At 49.8% G+C, this 21,175-nt stretch overlaps 1 protein-coding gene across 4 annotated transcripts in view; it reads left to right on the forward strand.

The window, feature by feature from the left end:
• znf536 (zinc finger protein 536) overlaps window positions 1-20,446 on the forward strand; it is a 144,149-nt gene extending 123,703 nt beyond the window's left edge. For all 4 annotated transcript variants that reach the window (XM_049717566.2, XM_049717565.2, XM_049717568.2 and 1 more), the window contains one exon: window positions 18,226-20,446. In XM_049717566.2, the coding sequence (XP_049573523.1) occupies window positions 18,226-18,353 (128 nt within the window). In that variant the 3' untranslated portion in view covers window positions 18,354-20,446. The remainder of the gene's footprint in view (window positions 1-18,225) is intronic.
• Window positions 20,447-21,175: the final 729 nt, after the last annotated feature.

The following is a 21,175-nucleotide window of genomic DNA, read 5'->3' on the forward strand; positions in this document are numbered from 1 at the left end:
TGAACTGCCAGCTTTCATGATTGCGCTCGGGTTACGGCCGCTCCCCGAGACGCGGCCGGGAAATCGTTTTTCTCTTTGTCTCTTTTTACACTTTTTACTGGGCCTTCAAGTGTCGGAGGGAGGGAGGGAGGGAGGGGCTAAACGTCGCAAAGCCGCTTTCATGGCCGTGTCCGCGTATACTGGATCCCAAATTCATCTGGCACAATACAATGCTGTTGAAATCTCCAAAGATGGCTGCAGGACCGGAGCAAGGGAGCGCCTCCCCGGCCGGGATGACTTTGCTCCAAATATTCATGCTAATTAGCACGCGGCGTGACCTTTGCGACTGACAGCAGATGCTCTGTCGTCAAGGATCTCACTCCTATCGTGTAAACGCGCACACAGTCCCTTTCTATACGTGTTGTCGTATGTTGCGGCGGCTCATCACGTGCTGAGCGTGTAGGCGCCATCAGGAATGTTTGACCTTCTGTTGATGAGCTCGCCCAACAAAGGCCGTTTTGACGCCCGCCGTCAGGTGCAAATAGATGATAAATATTTTTGGGGCCGCCAATCGCCACCCTACGTGGGTGGCGGTCGTCTCTTTCCGAGCGCGTGCGCGACCGTCCAGGCGCCGCTGCCTAAGTGGCCGGCAGCCCGGGAATTCCGTTTATCAATAAAAGTGATTAACGGCCCGCCCTGAGGTCTCAGACGCGCTGGCCGGGCCGACGCGCGATCGATAGCGTGATCAAACGCGACAGCATTCGCGGCGCACCTTCCACGCCATACCGTTCACCTTCCCAAATAGGATGTTGCGCAATCTTTGCCTCCGATGATGCAGTCCCATTGTGGCAGCGTTTACATTGTGATTTTTCTCTTGGGCTATGATACCATTCACTCCCATTATAAATCTGTTCCGAATACTAACCCGTCCCGCTAAAAATCCCCCAACGGTGACGATTGGCAGGGTAAATTGTCAGACTGAAACAATCAGTCTTGTTGTGCGCCATCAGTCAGCTTGTGTGCTCGCCGTTTGACTCCAATCATGCACCTTGTTTTTTTTTTTTTCCTCTCACCGTTGTTGTCTTTGCACACCTGTGCTCCTTCCTTCACACTTCCAACTTGTGATAAAGCAAAACGTGGTAATTGCCAATAATGTCGTCCTCATCGGGTGGTTAATTACCACGAACGCGCTTACGGCGCTCGCTCGCTCGCGCGTACGCGACGCTCCGACAGGTTGAAACCTTCAGGGACCCCCGTGTGCTCACTAATGAGCTCGACGGAGTTCTCACCTGCGCCCCGGGCGCTCACTCTTTTCGACACGTTCATGCGAAAGTTTAGCGTAACCGCGCGGATGGAGGACATTTGTCTCGGCAACGCACAAAAGTCACAAAAATGGCCTCCCGTTTGTTCGGCCCGGCGATCCGGAAGATCTGGTAGAAGGAAGCGTCCATCCGGGTGGACTGCGGCGGTCGCTTAGCAGGTTAGCTCCCCGTTTGGTCACGCGTTGAAGCCCAAGCTCCTCGGCGTTAGCGCACGTATGATTATACACCCGAGCGCCTTTGTTAGCGGAACCTTTGTTCCCTTTGTCAGCTCGGCTTCAGTGGCTCCTCGTTCGTCTGGCGGCGACACGCCGACAAAGAGCGAGCAGCCAGCCGCTCGCGACTTTGACTTAAAGGGGAGTTGCCGTCGACTGGCGCGGCACCCAAGGCCGCTTGATGTTTCTTACCTTCAAGTTAAAGCGCCGAATTCAAAAGGGCAGTTGATGTTGAAGGCTCAGTGGCACCACTGATGATAATGGCTGCCTCTGACATCCACATTGTTCAACAAGTAAGCCTTGTCTTCAAGAGGATCGGATCGCGTCGCTATTTGCTAGCTTGAATTGATTTCAAGGGGCAGCTAAGACGCGCGAGCTGGCTATTTGGATGGAAAGGGATGTCTCACTTTGTCCCCCCTCCGTCAGCGTTTGGTCATGGGTAGCGCGGACGGATAGGCGTCTGGCCTTCAGACGCGCTCATCATCTCGAGTCAATGCTTTGTTGACAGCTTTTGAGGCTAACGCGTGCGTTTGACGCTAAACATTTGTTAGCGGCTCGCTAACCACGAGAGCGCCGGCGAGTTAAAGGTCTGCGCAAGTGAAAGGCTAATTGGCGTGCCGGCGTGCGGCCTTCCGGGCTTGTTCAAAGTTCAGCACGTTGTCTGATTTGTGCGCGCTAAAGGCTGATTTCATTTCACGTCCAAACCTGAGTCGCTAACTCAGCCGCGCTTGGAGTCGAAAGGCTAACGTGCGTCTCATTGGCGTTAGCTCCGAGTCAAAGTGCACTCGGCACCTCTCCGACGTTTCCCAATTGTTGTCTCGGAGCTCCGAGTCGAAAGGGTAACGTGCGTCTCGTTGGCGTTCGCTCCGAGTCAAAGTGCACTCGGCACCTCTCCGCCGTTTCCCAATTGTTGTCTCGGAGCTCCGAGTTAAAGGCTAATGGGCTCGGCTTGGAGCTGGCTCTTCTCTTCCTCCTCGCTTTTGTGCGGAGCGAGGAAAAGACGCTACTTTCCCAATGCCGACAGATGAATAAGTCTTGACTTTGCTTGCTGCTCAAATGGACCTTTCCTGGACCGTCGAGCATCAAGCGTGCAGCGAGTGGCGCTGGAGATTCATTCCCTGCAGTCGTACCTGTCGCCGGGCTGTCATTTCAGCGCCGGCCGGCCGACCGACCGACCGACCGGCCGGCCCCTTTTCAAAAGCTGCGCCGTGCAACGCGGATCCAGTTACACCGGCGAGGACAGCAAAGTTCCGGGACAATTTCTCTATTCATTATTCAGTTGGGGAATAGCGTGGGAGCTTCCCCGAAGCCGAGCTGAAGATCAGATTGTGCGCGTGCTCATCTTTGATGACTCCGTTCCCAGCCGCACACAATAACGCTGCGTGCGGCGGCGGGCGCCAAACGTGAAGAAACGGCTGGTAAATTGGCCTTCCGACCCGATATATCCGTGCGTCTCGTTAGTTTGCTGTTTGTTTCGTTTTCTTCGCCGACTCCCGGAGACTTTGTTCACTTTGACGCCATCCTCTTAAGGATGCCGCCTTCCCCGTCCCCGGGCGCCCCCGAGATGTGAAGAGGAAGGCGCCCCCGAGGAGTTGTACTCATAAAGCCGGCTCCGCTCCGCTCCGCTCCGCACGGCCTGGCTCAGCTCAGCTCAGCTCGGCTCGGCTCGGCTCGGGGGAGCGTAATAACGACACTTACGCGTAATGAGACGACGCCGCCACCGCCGCTTCAAGGGAAAAGGAGCGGCAGATACGTAGTATATAAGAAAAGCAGCGGAGCTAGGTGGGAGAAACTATGTCAACTTTTATTTCCCGTGTTATTCCACATCAATGGCGGCGGCGGCGCCGATATAAACAGACAAACATACACAGGTAACGCCTTTCAAGCGCTCTGTGGCAATTAAGGACAAATAAGTCGACTTCGCCGAGCGAGCGCCGTCCCGACCGCTCGCTCAATCGGCACCTCTGATTTCCACATCACACGACGACGGCGAGGTGTAAATAAATAAGTCAAATAAACAAAGTTGCAGAGAAGCTTGGCAGGGAGGAGGGGGGGAGCGGAAAGCAGCGGGGAATAAAGTAAGACTAGCGAGCGTTCATCGTATCGTTAGCGCTGACAAAAAATGTAAACGCCAGTGCGCCTGCCGCAAATCCCAGCGACAGAATTCTTCTCTTATGAGCCAATTGAAATTTCAAACCAATCTCAAAATGGATTGTCACCTGTGCCGTTTTTTTCTTTTATCATTTAAGAAAAAATAATCATCTTAATTCAATCGAATTTTATTTATTTATTTCCTTTTCACGTTTTTTCATTTGATTAGCCATCTTACCTGGCCCGAGCTCGCCCGGGAGGAAGGAGACGACGGAAGAACCCGTCGTTCAAAACAAAGGCCGCTTTTGACTTTTTTTTTTTCTTTTTTTTTTGTTGGAAGGCCTCGTTAAACAGCAGGCAGGCTCCGGCAATCCGCTTTAATCAGATTAATAATCACGTCTAACCTCGTTTTGGCCGGGCACCGGACGACCTCGGCGCACAAAAGCTCGCATTGTGACGCTTTACATCATTAGCAAAAATGAATGCGGCCGTCGCTAGGAAGCGCACAAAAGGCCGGCAGATTGCATGCCGGCCGGCCGTCCGTCCGTCCGTCCGGCCGGCGGGATTAGGGTTTCCCGGATGGGAAGGACCTCCGCGGCGCGTTCGCAGTAACATGAATCGTCCCTTTTAAGAGAGATATGCTTTCATGGGAATTATGAGAGGTACAGTAAGCGTCCTCGCAACACTGCGCCTCTTTGTTCCCACCGGAACAACTTTTTTTGCGCGCTGCCACTGGCCCTTTGATTCGCCAGCGTTGTCATCGGCTCCTGGAATGAATGTGGGCCTTTTTCAGCGCCAATCAAATATTCATGAAGTGGGCCGCGGCGGTCGCACGGCCATATGCTTGCTCGCCTCGGCAGCTTGCGGCGGCGAGACGGCGGCGAGATGCCGCCATCGCTCATCTGCAGGTGCGCAAACGCGACATCACGCAGTCAGCCAAATTTTCGCACAGAAACTGCTGTCTCTCAAATTGAGGCGGTTGGCTTCAGGCGAGACGCATCGGCGTGGCGTGGCGTGGACGAGGGCCGCCGCAACCAAACAGCCCAACTTCACTTTTCTTTGTGTGCAAGTTTAGCGCCAAGCGTTCCGTGCCATCATGAAGGGAGAGACGGCGGCGGCGGCGGCGGCGAGGTTCCGACTCCATTGACGGCGAGATTCCAGCAAGAGGGAGGGAGGGAGGGAGGGAGGGTGTCGGGATTAAAAGCGGGGGATTAGCAGCATACTTTAAAATAAATCTCCTTTAATGTGAAACCTCATCCCCGCTCATTCCCAAAAAGGAAGCGTTTTCCGTCAAATGATTTTTTTCAGTATTCGCTAGGGGGCTAACGCTAACAAACAAGCTAAAAGAGGCCAAAAAAATGACGTCGGTGACGGACGTATATATGTCGTGTACGCTATCAGTTGATGGAGGCATCGCGCCATCATTTTCGCATTTTGTCACTTTTGTCTTCTTTTGCTTTATCTTCTGTGGCTTTACAATGTCACTTCCTTTAATCTCATCTCTCCGTCTTTTATTGGCTGCCATGGTTCATCGCTCCTTTTTGACATCCATCACTCCATGGCATCATCTCACTCTTCTACCACTTGAAAGATGTTCTTCCCACCAGGCAGGCAGGCAGTCATGGCTCCATCCGTTCTCTTCATGGCTCCATCTTTCACCTCATCCCACGTCACTCTATCCCACGTCACTCCATCTTCAGCCACTCCACCTTCTATCGCTTAACCATCCATCTATCCATCCATCACTCGCTCCATCGGCAACAATCTTCTGTCTCACTCCTCTCTTTTTGCCGTCATGTCTTCCGTGCATCTTTGGTTCATCACGCCATCTTTTGCACCACATGACTCCCTAATCACTCCATCTTTGTCAATAAAGACCCCCCCCCCCCCCTCCCTCCCTCCCTCCCTCTCTTCTGCACTTCTCTTCCACTCCTTTGCGGCGTTGTGTGATGATGCGCTTCCACGTTTGGGATTTGCAAAGTGACGGCAACGACGTGGGCCTCCTCCCTCCCTCCCTCCCTCCCTCCCCCTCCGTCATAAAAGACGATATTTGTTGCAAGGTCAACACGGACCGACACATGACAAACGATCTCAAGATGGCCGCATCATCTGTCCTCTAATTGTTGGCCGCATCCTGCTGTCTCTCTCTCTCTCTCTCTCTCTCTCTCTCTCTCTCTCTCTCTCTCTCTCTCTCTCTCTCTCTCTCTCTCCTTCCCTCCCTGTCTTCATTCACTCACTTCCAGCTCTGGAATGTGATGTCACTTTTGAGCATGTGTGAACACATGAACGAGAAGAGAAGCAAATGGTGTCCGGAAACGTGTGCATGCTGTTTCTGTATCAGGCAGCAGACTTGGCAGCAGATGCACCGCGAGTATTATGGACAAGCTGCTCATCAGATGGGAGATGCTTTCTTTCTCGCCCCCCCCCCTCCTCCTTCCTTCTCCGCCTCCTCAGCCCCAAAACTCTCCCCCCTCCCTCCCTCTCAAGCTTGTCTGAGATCTCCCCGTTGTGTACTGCACGGCCACATCGTGTTCATCCAAAAAAATATGAGCGGTGAGCTCATCCAGCTCTCGACTCTGAACAATTGGCCATTTTTGCTTACTTTTGTCCAGGTCCCGTTCCTTTTGCTGCTCCCGTGACCTTTGCTCGGAAAACAAAATAATTCAGGAAAGAAAAAGGTCTTTTCCCTTTGACGGAATCCAAGTGATTTCCAGACACATAACATTGCAATTGCGTTCCGCTTTGATGTTGTCATTAGCATCTGGGCGCGGTGAGGTTTCCTCGGCTTCAGTCGCCGGGCATCGCGCCACGGGACGCCATTTTCTAACGAGGCTACGTCGGGTTAGACAGCGCACGCAATCAAACAGGCCTGTTTATTAGACAGAAGGCTTGCTCACCTGGAGACGCCGCAGCAGCGAGGCAGCTTGCTTGCTTGCTTGCTTGCTTGCTTGCTTGCTTGCTTGCTTGCTTGCTTGCTTGCTTGCTTGCTTGCTTGCTTGCTTGCTTGCTTGCTTGCTTGCTTGCTTGCTTGCTTGCTTGCTTGCTTGCTTGCTTGCTTGCTTGCTTGCTTGCTTGCTTGCTTGCTTGCTTGCTTGCTCGCTCGCTCGCTCGCAGGCTGCTGCTAAATGAACACTTTTCTTTCTTTCTTTCTTTCTTTCTTTCTTTCTTTCTTTCTTTCTTTCTTTCTTTCTCTCTTTCTCTCTTTCTCTCGTCCTCTTGTCGTATGCGCTTGCGTGTGACAAGTTTTCAAATTTTGTCTTACCTCCCTCCACCAAGCACTTTCATTTTTTGAACCATTTCAAATTCATCTAAATGGGCATGATTTCAACATTTGATCGGAACGCTTTACATGTTTGATATGGTTCCCATTGCATGATTTCTTTGTATTTATAATTTGGGTGTCAATACAAATTGAATGCTCTGTCCCAGGACGGACAGACAGACGGACAGACACAAAGCGAGGCCAGAGACTTTTGAATGACCCACTAAGTGTTTTAAAGAGGCAGCAGAAGTAGTTGTGAGTGTGCTTGTTTTTTTTTTTTTTTTTGCATTTTCAAAATGAAATATCGGACACTATAGATCCTCTTGCGGCACACACAAAAAGAACAAAAAAAAAGTGTTCTCGGGTCGGTATGCCGAGGTTGCAGTATCGGACGTGGCCGCACTTTTTTCTTTCTTTCTTTTACAAAGTGTGCTTTAGCGTGTGCAGAGTAATGATCATATCCAAATATCAATATGAGAAAGAGTGCCTTCTAAAGAAGATGAATGGCTATTGACGTTTAAATAACTGTGGCGTAAGAGAGATGGAGCGAGCGAGCGAGCGGGGGAAGGCGAGTGAGCGAGCGAGCGAGCGAGAGCGGCCAAATCATATTTTCCATCCATGTTTTCTTGTTGGGGAGGGGGGAGCAGCTGCAAATGGACCAGGTGGGAAACAAGCAGATTGCGCAAGTGCGCGGGAAACAAAAAAGTGCGAGCGAGCGAGCGAGCGAGCGACTTGACTTCCGAGATCCCTTCCGCCATTCGGGCAGGCCAGCAAATATTGACATGGGATGAACAAACCTTGCAAGCGTGTTTGTTGAAAGCGAGAACATGCCACTGAGCTTAATAAGAATCCAAAGACGCCAATATGGAAATTCATGCGCCGTGTTTTTATGTGCTCAGCTGCCGGCCGACAGACAGATATCCGGACAGATGCGGATATCCAACACCGTTGATCTAAACATGAAAGACGGCTCGCCAAATGAGCCCGAGTCGGACAATAAAGGCGCAAAGTGGAGCCTCTTTTTTTTTTTCTTTTTTGCTTGTGCTGTAATCCAAATAAAATTGAGACAAACAGACGAATAAATTAAAGCTTGAATTTGGGAGACGCGCCAGACGGGGAGAAGGAACGTGCACTTTGAAGGACGAGTGACGTTGGTGAGGGAAAGCAAAATGGCCACATTTGCAGTCCAAACTAAATGGCTGCCACCGCGCTTTCAATTCCCCGCTGAAATTCCCCAATATTCGCAAGAAAGGGACAAATTTACTGTCAAATGTTCATTTGGAACCAACTTTTGTCTTCCCGCGATAGACACGCCGACCAAAAAGAACGTTCTGACGTCCTGGTGTCAGAATGGGGACATTTTTGGCGCAAATGCTGATTGCGTTGGCCAAGAAAGGAAGGCGTTTGCTAATGAAACAAACAGCTGAATAAATAATTTGCCATGGCTCCGTCCGTCCGTCCGCCGGCCGTATTTGCATTTCAAATATATTTGAGCACCGCGGCGGCGGCGGCGCTTTTTAAATGCCACAACACAAACTGATGCCAATCACCTTCGTCTGGCAGGCAGCTGACATTAAAAGGCGACCTGCGGCCTCGGCGCGCGCGCACAAATAATTGCGTTTATCTGCTGCGCCTCCGTCAGCTCGTTACTTTAATATCACTTTACATTTGAATATCACCTCCACGCTACGCCGCGCCAAAATAAGAGAACCGTCGGCAGGCGGGCGTGTGGCGGGAAGTCACGCGTCCCCCCCCGTCTACCCCCCCACACACACACACACACACACGCTTCTCCCCCCGCCCGTCACTTTGCCATATTCCTTTTTGTAATTTACACCAAATCCAATCGCTGCCACTCATGCAGAGTCAAAGAAAAAGAAAAAAAAATGCTGTAAATTGACAGCGTGCAGGGAAACAGCTGCTGCCATATTTACAGCAAAGACCACTCTAAAATATTAAAGATCACCGGCGGCGGCGGCGGCGGCAACGCGTCTGAAGCCATCTGCTTTCTATTAAAACATCACACGCAAAATAAGGCGGTGCTCGCTCTCGCTCGCTCGCTCGCTCGCTCGCACGGCTGCCTTTTTTTCCACCTGAGGGAAGATTGCATCGACACCACGCAAAAGCAAAGTGACACATTCAAGGACACTTTGGACAGCTCAGTGCTCGGCCACTTTTATTGCCGTTTGCAAAACATTGAGAGAATCTTGTCAAGACACGGACAGGAGAGAAAAGGCCTCCCTCCCTCCCTCCCACATTTCCGCCTCCCTCGCCAAGGCGTCCGCTGACTCAGTGTTCTGACCCGATAGAGGCTGGTGCCGATCTGGTCTTACTACAAAGACGGAGGCGAGCTTTGCGTGACCAGGCTTTGCGGGAGGTCCCCTGCTGCCAAAACGGAGGATTTGCCTTGGGAGTGCAAGTTCTCAACTAAGAATAGAAGGCGCTGGGTGACTTTTCAGGAGAGGAAAAGCACTTGGGTCTTTCAATTCATAGGAATGGCCAAGCTGGCCTGAGTCTTAGTCATCCATGCGCAAAGGTGGAATCTCCACTCAGCCACGACGGTCTTTCTCATGGCATGAATGGCGCAAATGGCGTCGTGTGTGATGTCATCACCATGAGGTTGGCGCTGACATAAAGCGCTAGCTGGCTGGCTGGCTGGCTGGCCGGCTGGCTGGCTGGCTGGCTGTTGTTTTCCTGCAAGGAGGACTCCCGCTGATGGCGCTCCCCCCCCCCTCCCTCTCATCATCACCGTGCCTCCGCCTCCCAACGCCGCCATCATCCCTCCTCATCATGGCGGGGAGTCACAGGTGTGTGACAATAATTACACCGACACTCTGGCAAGGAAAAAGAAATAATGTGCTTTGCAGCATTTAATAAGTTTGCGGTAAAAGAGGCAGCGTAACTGGATCGCGGGGCTCTTAAGAGCACGCCGCCACCACCAGCTGGGGCTCCCCGGCCGTAATGTGCCAATATGCGTGGAGAGCGACCCACCCCAAACCGCCATGGGCGGGCACAAGCGTCGCTCGCATGGTGATCGGGTTAACAGCACGGGCCATCTGTCCAGCGGCCGTTTGGCTTGGTCATCTGAAAGTGGGAGGGAGGGAGGGAGGTGGGAGGGAGGTCCCCAAACGTCTGCTACACGGACGTAATCTGTCAATAATGATGTCATCATACATGGTTGGTGTCGTCAATGGATCGCTCATCTGCAGAAGCGTGGGCCGATGATTGCGGGCGACGCTGCTGCTGCTGCCATTTGAGCTGGAGACAGGAAGTAGAAGTGACATTTGCTCTGGGAAGAAGACGTTGCGCGGAAGCGGGAGGGGGGGGGGCGCTACGTCAACTTCAAACAACGGCCGTCACCAGTCACGATGCTTTTGTCCGTTCCGTCACTTCTTAAAGTTGCCAAGCGGTCGCCTGCTCATCAAAGCCACTTCAAAAGCGTCCGTCCGTCCGTCCGTCCGTCCGTCAGCCCCAACGGTGGCATCAGCCGGGCCCCCTGGAGGAAAAATATTTCATCTGTCCTCTTTGCCCCATCATAGCCGGCGGATGACGACGGCAGGGACCGAGGAGCAAAGAACACGCCAAGTTCTCTAGTCGTTGCGACTGACACGCTAGCTGCTAGCAGCTTGTTAGCATCAGCCCGAGCTCGAGCCGACGTCAATTGTAGGGGGTGGGATTTTTGCCGTTTATTTTTCCGGAGATTGCAAAGTAGGGTCTCGATAACATTTTTGCAACAACAACTCTCGGGGTGGTCCGAGACTTGAATGCACATGTGCGCTGATCTTTGTTATTATTATACTACGTGAATGCGTGGCCTGTGATGTTTCAAAAGTACAAGAGTTTGAAAAACAAGCACTGCTGGAAATCATTTTGACACGTAAGGAATAATTGAAAGCATTTATCAAGCGTGAATCCCAAACATGTGCCGAGCAAGGCGGCTAAAATGTGGCACTTTTTTTTTCTGGATTTGTTTAATCAGTGAATGTGATCTGAAGCAGAAAAGAAGAATGAAGTCATGGGTGGAAAGTGTTTACTGGCACGGCGCGGCCTCCCGTTAACCTCCTCTCCAATGTTTCCGACAAGTTTGTCAGCAAAGATGAAACAAAAAAAGGATTTCAAACGTTTCCGTCAAAGTGACTCTTTTTGGAAAATGACGGACAATTGGGAGCCGTCTGACCCGGACCCGCTGAAATGATTGACAGCTCCGTCAACGCGTGCCTTCCTTCCTTCCTTTCTTTCTTTACCGTCATTCGTTTGTGTTCTTTAGGAACATGGCAACAGGTGATGCCATTTTTTGATTTTGAAATCAGAGTTAAAGTGACTGGCAACAAACGTCATCCATCTATCCCTCTCTCCCTCCATCTATCCCTCCATTCATCCATCCATCCCTCCCTCCCTCCATCCATCCATCTATCCCATCCATTGCCGTTGTACTTGGTAAGCTTACAATGTATTTGTTCTGTTACAATTTCACCCAATGACTATTTTTTTCTAATACGTATCATATATTGATTTAAAAAAAGAAATCAAAGGAGCCCACACGTAACCAATGGAACGCATTAAGAGCCTCACGCACATTGTTTGGATGGCTGTAAATCCACGCGCACACGCGTGCGTGTGCATGTTATTTGTGGCCGTGTGCATCAGTCATCTCTTAAGCGTGTGAGCTCAGACTCCGTAATTACCTTCCTTTCACATCATGTCTGCCACATGTACTGTATATCCATCTTGAGTCCTATAGAAGATAGGCCACGCCCTCTTCTTCCTCTCTGCCTGCCTCTCACGCGCACGCACGCACACAGTACAGAAACAGCTGGTAGCATTATTGACACACAGTGTGCTCGCTCGCTCGCTCGCTCGCTCGGGGGGGAGGAAGAGGGAGAATCAAATGGGGCCGATGAATATGTGATTGGAAAGCCTGCACATAGCCCCTTTTGGCGTGAATGCTGTCAGCAACGCGGGCGGGTTTGTCACATGTCAGCTGGTCACGCGCAAAGGACACGAGCACGCGCACGAGCACGCCGGGTCGAAAAGGTGCAATGTTTTCCTGCGCTAATCACTGGCGCCGTGAGTAGCAAACACAGGACAGGCGCTAATCTCTCCTATTGTGCATCCGTCGTCTTGTCAGGTGAAGACAACACATGCTTGTTAAGTGCTGTGTGAAGAAAAACACGGAAATGGTCACAATGGCACACATTGACCCCAATGAGTCGGTACACCTTTAATACTTCTGGGTCAATTTTCTTTTCTCACCCTTGACTGATCATTTGAAATGTTGAGTTTCTCCGTTTCAGCGAATAACATGAACGCCGGTGACGTCTTCAAACATAAAAATGATTGTGGCAAAAGAGACGGGAAGCTAGCTAGCTAGCTAGATAGCTAGCTAGCTGCATTTTGACCATGACTCATGAATACGTGCGCGTGAGTGCGCTGGCTTCGTTGCTTCACTGCTTGCCTTGCGTTCCGATCTCGCACCACAACACAGACGCTCTTTGTTCGCTAGCCCACCTATGGCGTTCTGCATTGTTTGTTAGCATTAAGCTAAATGGACTTTGCTAAGGCAAAACCATGTGCTTGGACTTGCTTTTTTATGCTTGATTTGATGATAAACTTCAGTGAAGAGCTCTTTTTTTTGGTCTCATTGTTGCGGTAATTCGTTGCTCGCCGTCCAGTGAGTCGAGTATCTCCAAATGCACATAAAGCGATTTGGACGCCCCCTCAAACAAAAAAGGGCAAAAACGCCTGGTGCAAGAGGAAGAGCAGTCGCTCGGCGCTGCCGCTGATGAGGCAGGCGCCCGCAATTTGTCCGGCAGCGGGCCGCGGCTAAGTGAGCCTCAACTGACCAGAAAGGATGGGCCGCTGTCTGTTAGCCACGTAATGGACTCGTCCAATTAGGAGGCGGCGAGATGGCGCACGCTTCGTTACGACCCCGAGACCCACGGCGTCACGTCACAAATGATTTTAGGACAAATTCACGTGGTGATTGTCTCGTCTTAACGCGCACGCACGCACGCACGCATTGCCACGTGCGAGGAGGCGCTCCCCATCGAGTCCTCGGCGGCGTGTGGAAATAAAATACATGAAAATGCTATGTAAGAGCTCGCCTGGTTTTCCTCCCAGCTTGCGTCTGCCATCTAGTCACGCAAGGGAATGCACCAAGAAGCAACTCTGCTTTGGCGGAATATGACTTGATTTTGCAGCAAAAGGATAGACGCACACGGGCTATTGATTTGCATCTGTATGTCCATTCTGGGAATCTCAGCTACATTTGACATCGTTTGGATGGCTAAACCATTCACAATATTAGCTGGAAAATAAATCAAGTCTAAATGATACATTCATTTTATTGTCGAACATTTCGCGGACCGCCAGCAATACCGTCAGGGACCACTCGAGGGCCGCAGACCACCGGTTGACAAATTTGCCAGATCTAATGGAAGAGCAGCAAATAGTTTCCTTGTTGCGTTTGTGGCAATTTTCAGACGGACGGACGGAGGGACAGACGGAGGGCGCTCGGCGAGTTGTCGGCTTCTTGTGTTTTGCTTGTCTTAAAGCCTCGCTCGGCAGGCAGGCGCTGTCATTGATTTGAGGCGCCCGTTCACATGACACGGACGGGAGAGCCGCCGCCGCTGCCGCCGCCGCCGCCGCTATTGGGGAATCTCTCAATAAATCAATGCGACTTGAAAGGCAAGTGGGGGCCCGGTCTCTTTGGAGAAGCTTTCCGGCGTCCATCAGCAAGGTTATTTTGTCAATGGCTGCTAATCCAGGTCCGTTTTTTTTTCACGCCGTTTACCGAGCGAGCGCCGTTCTCATGACTGAAGTCGGACGGCCTTGGGAAGAAGAGCGCAAAAGCAAAGGCTATGGATCGCTGCGGCTAAAATGGGAGTTCAGAAAGAGGTTGCTCTTTCTTCAATCTGAGGATTTTCTTCCACAAAGCACAACGGATCTCAAGCCCCCTTTTTCCTTCCGCTTTCTTAGCCATTTGGGCTCTCATGCTTTGTGAAAAGTAGCAAAAGGACCGTACGCCTTCCCGCAGGTCACATTGCTTGCGTCAAATGTTCTCCACCACTTGGCCTCTTGGACCATTCGCTTCAACGTGGACTTTTGAATCGCCCTCGTGACTGTTTTTCCTTCGGTCGACTTTTGAGACAAAAAGTTGATTGGCTCTCAGATGACAAAAATGTTGCCTGCCGCGTGGCTCGTCGGAGCGAGCGCTCCCGCCGCAACTCTCCTTGGCCTGGACCAGCTCGCGGCCTTTTGTTCATTTCCTGCCAGTCGGAAGGAAGCGCTCGGATAACGCCGCGGAGCGCCTGGTCGTGTGGCATCTGCAGGCAGTTGGTTAAATGACATCAGGGTGGCAACGGCTTCACAAAAGTGCTGAGCCATCCATCCGTCCATCCATGGCGCAAGCGTGCGCTTCCTGTCCCACTTCATTGGAGGGGTGCAAAGGAGGTCCACAGAAACCTTGTTTGCAAGCTCCTTTGCGTGGTGATCCTTAATGAGCTCATCCTCCTCTTTCCCATCGCCGCCATTTCAAGCCGTGGCCATTTCAAGCCGTGGCCATTTCAAGCCGTGGCCTTTCTGCCTGCGCATTCCTGCGCCATGACGTGACATTGTTGATGAATAAAAGGCCGTATTATGTTACCCCCCCCCTCCCACCCAGTAAAAGGGCAAAGTGGACCACTTTTTATCTGCTGAACGAATCAATCAGGATTATGTCAGCGCAAAGGAATCACACACTGCGAGGTTTGGGAAGCGAGAGGAGAAAGCCGCTCCTGCTGACAACAGCGTCATTCTTTCTGCATTGATTGTTTTAGTTTCAATTTGGCTCACTCATAATGTCAGCACGTGGTTGGTTCCACGCTTCCAGGTTGAAATCTGGAAAAAAAAAAAAAAAAAAACGTCTCTTTCGGTGGCAAGTGACGGCCACTCACGTACGTCTCTGAAGCGGGCAGCAAGCTAGTCTCTCTCTAGACCGAGTGAGCGACCTCTGGAAAAGGCAAAAGTGAAGAAGGCTGGCTCTTTCTATATGCGACGTCTGGTTCCCTCGCCCCCACTCGTTGGTCTTTTTGAGGATTGCGAGGGCACTAATTAGCATTTGAGCGCTGATGATTAGGAGATCAAACAGAGATCCAATGCCATTTCCGTCCATTAATGCTCCGGCTTTAGAGTGGCTGTCAAGGCCGTGACGCATCCTACCGTGAGGAGATGACAGCCTTCAATGAGGAAAAGGGATACGGCAGGAAACGTTTCGGTCGGCAGGCAGTGTTTTGTGCCAACTTTGGGGCAAAGGATTGGAAATCCATTTTGTAAACAAAAATATATGTACTACATCTCTGAAATGTTACGTATACGCTAGTCAAAGGAAATACAAGTCACACCATCCCAGCCAGCGAGTTTCAATGTTTTCTTTAAAGACAAAAAAAAATTGTGCCCACGGCTGATGGACGGGAAACATGACATTTCACCAGACTGCGAAAATTGGGCATTACAAACAAGATCGCCTCCCACTAGCTTGATGCTAAGCTACAACTCGCATCGATAGAGGCCTCCAATCAACCTGAACACAAACGGCGGCGCAACACTCGTAGACAGGCAACACCGCGTATCTTCTTCATCCTCTGCGAGGACGGATTTACTTACCGTATGTGATTACCGCTCATCCTCGTCCTATCAAAGCGTTTCCTTACGATCTTGTCAGATCGCCACCTTGTGGCCGGCATTCGCTTGGCATCCGGCCGTCATCGGCGCGTGAGCGATGACCTCGCCGCCCGTCGCTGTTAACGACCTCGCCGCTCCCAGCTCCATTTTCCCCTCTCATCAAAAACATTAAGAAGGAAGCAGAAAGAAAAAGAAGAAGAAGAAAAAAAAACATTTCTTCCCGCCAGTCGTTTGCAGCCGCATTGTATTTATGCACTGCAGGAAAAAAAAAGAAGGTAATAGATCAAGCACATTCCATTATTCTCTTATAAGATCATTAGCAAATATAATTAGATATGAAAGAAAGTAATTTGGAGAGGCGAGCTGAGGAAAGCGCTATCAGGCACACAAGACAGATTGTAGCATCGCAGTGTTTGGGCTTAAATTGCTCAGCGGAGCTTTTATCTCCACGCCAATCTTTCAGCCTCAGAAATAGTTTGAGAGGCGCCGCGCCGCGCCATGCCGCACCGCACCGCACCGCCGACCAGAACAAACGTGAACTTCACTCGCGTGCTTATTTGATTCAAATTTAAAAAATAAAAAAAGGACTCATTAAAGGCTTGACATTGCTTCTTAGCTTCCTTGTTATTCTCCTCTAGCCAGATACGTGTGGAGGGAGGGGAGGGGAGGGGAGGGGAGGGGAGGGGAGGGGAGGGGAGGGGAGGGGAGGGGAGGGGAGGGGAGGGGAGGGCTGGGCTGGGCTGGGCTGGGCTGGGCTGGGCTGGGCTGGGCTGGGCTGGGCTGGGCTGGGCTGGTCTTTCCCACCCCACCCCACCCCACCCTCGCAAACAGTGCGTTTTTTGCCCCGGAGGCCAGTCCGGGAACTGCTTCGCTCGCACTGTCGGACTTTCTTTCAATCGCCATATCCATAGTTTGGATTTTGTCCTGAAGAGATTGTTGGCGCCCTCTGCTGTCATAAATGTTCCCGTGCGTTCCTGTCACTCACACGCGCGCGCACACAAACAGGCAAACAAGTTTTGATTCCGCTTTTGAGGTTATTTTCTGCCACTTTAATAAACGCAAGTAGCACGCAAATGGACTTTTGATGTGTGTGCTGCCACACACGCACACACACACACGCACACACACACACACACACACACACATCACCACTGCAGGGTGTGTTTGTCAAATAGACGTGAGCCCAAAAGCGGAGTCACAATTCCGCCGCCCCAAATTTGCCGCGGTGGCGGCGGCGGCGGCGGCGTGTTCTTCCTCCTCGAAGCGCTTTGAGGGATGAGGAGGGAGAATGTGGATTTTTCTCCTCTTTTGTGCAAATCACAGAGAGCAGCAGCGGGCCCGTCTATAAACATCCTGTATTCATTAAAAGCATCTAAAAATACGCTTGTTTTGCTCCCTCACTTCCTTGATCCTTTTGGTTGCTCGCGCTGCAATTTACATATTTACCATTGTTAGATCAAGTGACTTGATGTTGAACCGAAAGCTTTGATAAGGACAAAATCTCCGTCTTTGACTCCAAGAAGTCGACAGCGCCGCTGATCTGGCCGCTGATCCAGCGCTGCTACTGCCCAAATGGTTTTCAAAGTTAGTTTCCTGGATGCTTGCTCACATTTCTGACTTGAAGTCGACAGGGCGGGGGGGGGGGGGGGGGGGGGGCGGATTGGTTGATAAGATTTGGACAATTGCGCCAGTTTGACTTAGCAACGTCAACTTGGACGAGAGGTGTCAAAAGTCTCGGAAAGTCGGCCGAGCAGGATGTTTGAGTTCCGAGACAAACTTGTCCTAGAGGTCTATCCGCTTGAGTTGCAAAATTGCCTCTCAGGATGGGTTCAAAGCCCGCAAGCCGGTTTTGCTCGACAACGTGAGATTTGCTACAAATGCCCGTCATGAGTAGACTTTGTGCCTGCTTCTTGCTCTTCTTGGGCCTGGCTCTCAGAAGAAAAGGGCCCGTGCTGTCCCACCGACCGCCACGGGAGGGCGCACCATGAAAGCAAAGCAAAGCATCAACATGGATCGATTTGATAGTGTCTGAGAATTGATTGTCTTCACAATGAAAGGAAGAAGCGACGTGATGTCAGATTTGTTGCACTGATGGACAAAGTTAGTTTGTTGTAGTTGTTGTCTGTCTTATCTTTGAGTTGCAGCTCTTGAATTGTCGTTCCCGCCGATCAAATCAAAAGCACGGTTTTTTTCTTTAAAACAAAAAATGACTTTGAAAGATAAGCTGAAACAACCATTTTTTTAGACTGGAGGAGGGAAATAAAAAGACTGTCCCAACATTCTTGCATGACGAGGGGGATGCATTTGCTTGCTCTTGCTCCGTGAGAAGAAAAAACAAAGAATAGGAGAAGAAACTGGAAAATGTTGCGTATAGGCATAGCGTCAACTACGCTTATGAATTAAAAACACGCAAAGTTGCCCTAAATGTGTAAAGTTGTTTGGGGAGACGCTTAAAAAAGGTGGCTCATTGATGAAGAGTGAAAATTAAATATGGACTCGAATCTGGGCTGATGATATTTGCCATTTGGTCTCGTGACTTGGGGGTTGAATTTGCGGTTGATGTCATTGCCGTTCGGGTTCCCAATCTGTGAAACGTTCTGTCGAGCTTGGTCACGTCAGGCTTGACTCGCTGTGTTGCACTGCCACCTGCTGGTCACGTTGAAACCCTTTTTTTTTTCTCTTTCTGTTTTCTGGCCAGTGCCCGCGTGGCTGTCGGAAGAGGAGCAGCAGCCGGTGACCCCTGGCCCCTCTCTGACCCTGGACCAGGACCACCTCAACAGCGACCTTGATGAGCTTGGCGACCTCGGCCGCAGCCAGCAAGACTAACCGCCAACGTGATGAAGAAGAAAAACGTTTGTTTTGAAACTACCTGTGTGACGGACGACGAGCACTTCCCGTCAACTTTTTCATTCCTTCTTTCCTGTATTCCACCCAGACTTGCTACATATATAAATATATCGTACCCGGAATGTATTCTTCTGTAGACTAGCCACGCTAGCGCGCAGGCTAACTGTTAGCGATGGCCGTCCAGGCCGTCAGTAAATAGGCGGGGAAAAAAGCAACAACATGACAAGAAGGAAAAAAAACAACAAGCAATGTGCGTATTGAGGGTTCTTTCCATTTTCAACTAAGAATCACAAAGTGACTGATTGTTTTGTTTGTTTGTTTGTTTTAAATCTAACGGCAAAAATTGCTTGATTGGCCAGATTTCAAGTCAAAGTTTTGGCTCAGCTGTACTTGTGGTTGAGCAACGCTAGTTGAGGAAGTTCATGTCGTGCTTTTTTTTTTCTTTTTTTTTTTTTTTTTTTCCAGCAACCTAAAGTTGCAATGTGGGAAGTCTGGCCTTTTATGTTATATGACAGAAAACTAAGAACAAAGCAATCAGTCCTATTAGAGATCTTTTTTTTTTTACATATATATATATATATCTTTTTTTTTTTTCTTTTTTTTTTTGGAAAGAAGCAATGATGCACTGCTGACTTTAACAATGTGTTTGATGATTGTGAACAAGGAGCACTTGAACTGCCCCAAGATGTACTTTGACCCCCAAAGCCCCTCATAGCGGCATACCTCCATCACCCCGCCCCGCCCACCCGGCCCCGCCCCTTTTATGGGGGGAGGGGTCTTTCTCTGTGTACATTAAGAGATTTAGGAAGACGTTCCCAAGGAGCGTCGTTAAAAAAAAAAAGAAAAAAAAAAGAGGCATTTCCCAAGCCTGCGTTCTTCTTAGGAAGAATTAAAAGAAAAAAAAAACAAAGAAGGTTTTGTAAAATAGCGCCGGCCGTCGTTGTTGCACAGTGTTGCTGAGTACTACTGATGAGGACCAGGAAGATGTATTTGCTTGCTCCGTGAGAAGAAAGGCAAAGAAAAGGAGAAGAAACTGGAAAAGATGGACATGTTGTGAATAGCCTTAGCGTGGACTATAGCTGTGCTAGACACTTTGATTTGGCTCACCTTGTCATTTTTCATCCAAACACACACATACACATTGGTATATTCCACTTGGGGGTGAGCATCCTCCTGATTGAACCCCAAATCTACCTTGTGATGAGTTGAAAATGAGAAGAGTCATCCAAGTGAATAGTGCCCCAAACATTGAAGAATTTTTGCCAGCGTGGCGTACGCGCCACGGTCGGTCCATCCGGAAAAGAAAAATCACAAACAAACAAACAAAAGATGACAATCGTCCGCCGTGCTGCAAAGCGTCAAGGGCGCATGGATGAGGCTGAGGATGAAGGTGATGCTGCTTACAGTACCATGCATAGCGGGCAGGACTCCTCTCCTTGTCGCTTGGCCTTTTCTCTGACGCTTGACTGACTGCTTGGGGTTCTCGCCAGCATTTTGCACTGTGATTGTATGATGAGGAAGATGAGATGATTCCCTGAAGGCCGCCGCCGCCGCTGCCGCCGCCGTCGTGTGTTTGTGCGTCTCCCTCGGCGTCGTGAAATGTTTCCGTCTTTTTTTTCATGTGAAGAGAACGATTCTAACGCGCTAATGTACAGTCCCCGATAAGATGATCGTAATATTAATAATAAGAATAATAATGGTATGGTAATAATAATCAACCCCGCCCGCCCGCCCCCGTTTCTTTTCATCCCAGCCAAGACTTTAGTTGGATCTATACTCGATGTGGCTTTGACTTTTTCTTTGGACTTCCTCGGAGCCCCCGGCGGCCGGCCGGCCTGCCTGCGTGCGTGCGTGCGCGCCTGCGTGCGTGCGCGCGTACCTGCGTGCGTGCCTGCGTGCGCGCGCGCGCCAGCGAGCGAGGGGTCGCCGGAGGGGCGGCGAGCGGTCGCGTTCCACATCCTCTCCTGGTGTCTTGTGTTTGGCAGATGCTTTGTTTTGTAACTACTGAACTGTACTTATAAGAAAAATAAAATGTATTCCAACTCCAAAAAAAAGAAAAAAAAAGAAGAAAAGATAGCATTTGCTGCGTTCTTCTTACGTGGCCATCCAACCAAAACGCGACAAGTTTGAAAAAAATAAACCTCATTCATTTGGCACTGTTGAAAAGAAAATGTTGATTTTGAGTGAAAGAAATTGTGATTGATTTCAGGTTAGAACTAAAACTTTCAATGATTGAGAACTAAAACTTTCAATGATTGATGAATTTGTTGTTAAATAACTTTTGACTTTAATGTCAACATTTTCTTTTCAGTTCAATGTGACTTGATTTTAAAAATGAGTCCGTGGTCCGAATTTCAAATTCAACTTTAAAATTCAGCAAATGTAAGGTAATTTCGTTGTGACTTGATTGCAGAACTATATTGAAAATTTAATTTTTGGAAAAAGTTTGTCAAAATAATTCATCAACACTGTTAAAATCTATTTTGACTTTAAATAAAAAAAAATAGATTAAATGTTAGTTTCCAAAAATTTGAATGTAATTGATTCTGTTGACAATAATAGCTTCATTAGGGAAAATGCTTGGATTTCCCCACTTTTCCCCAACCCAAAAAATCATACTCAATCGACACTGTTAAAAATGAAATTGTGATTTTTATTTGATTTATTTTTTTTGCAAGTTTAATGCTCGATACATATGTCAAAGTCAAAGTCAAAGTCAAAGTCAGCTTTATTGTCAATTTCTCCACATGCCAAAGACACACAAAGAAACCGAAATTTCGTTCCCCCCTATCCCACGGTGA

This window comes from Syngnathus scovelli, chromosome 4 (assembly GCF_024217435.2).
Source record: "Syngnathus scovelli strain Florida chromosome 4, RoL_Ssco_1.2, whole genome shotgun sequence".
NCBI lineage: Eukaryota > Metazoa > Chordata > Actinopteri > Syngnathiformes > Syngnathidae > Syngnathus > Syngnathus scovelli.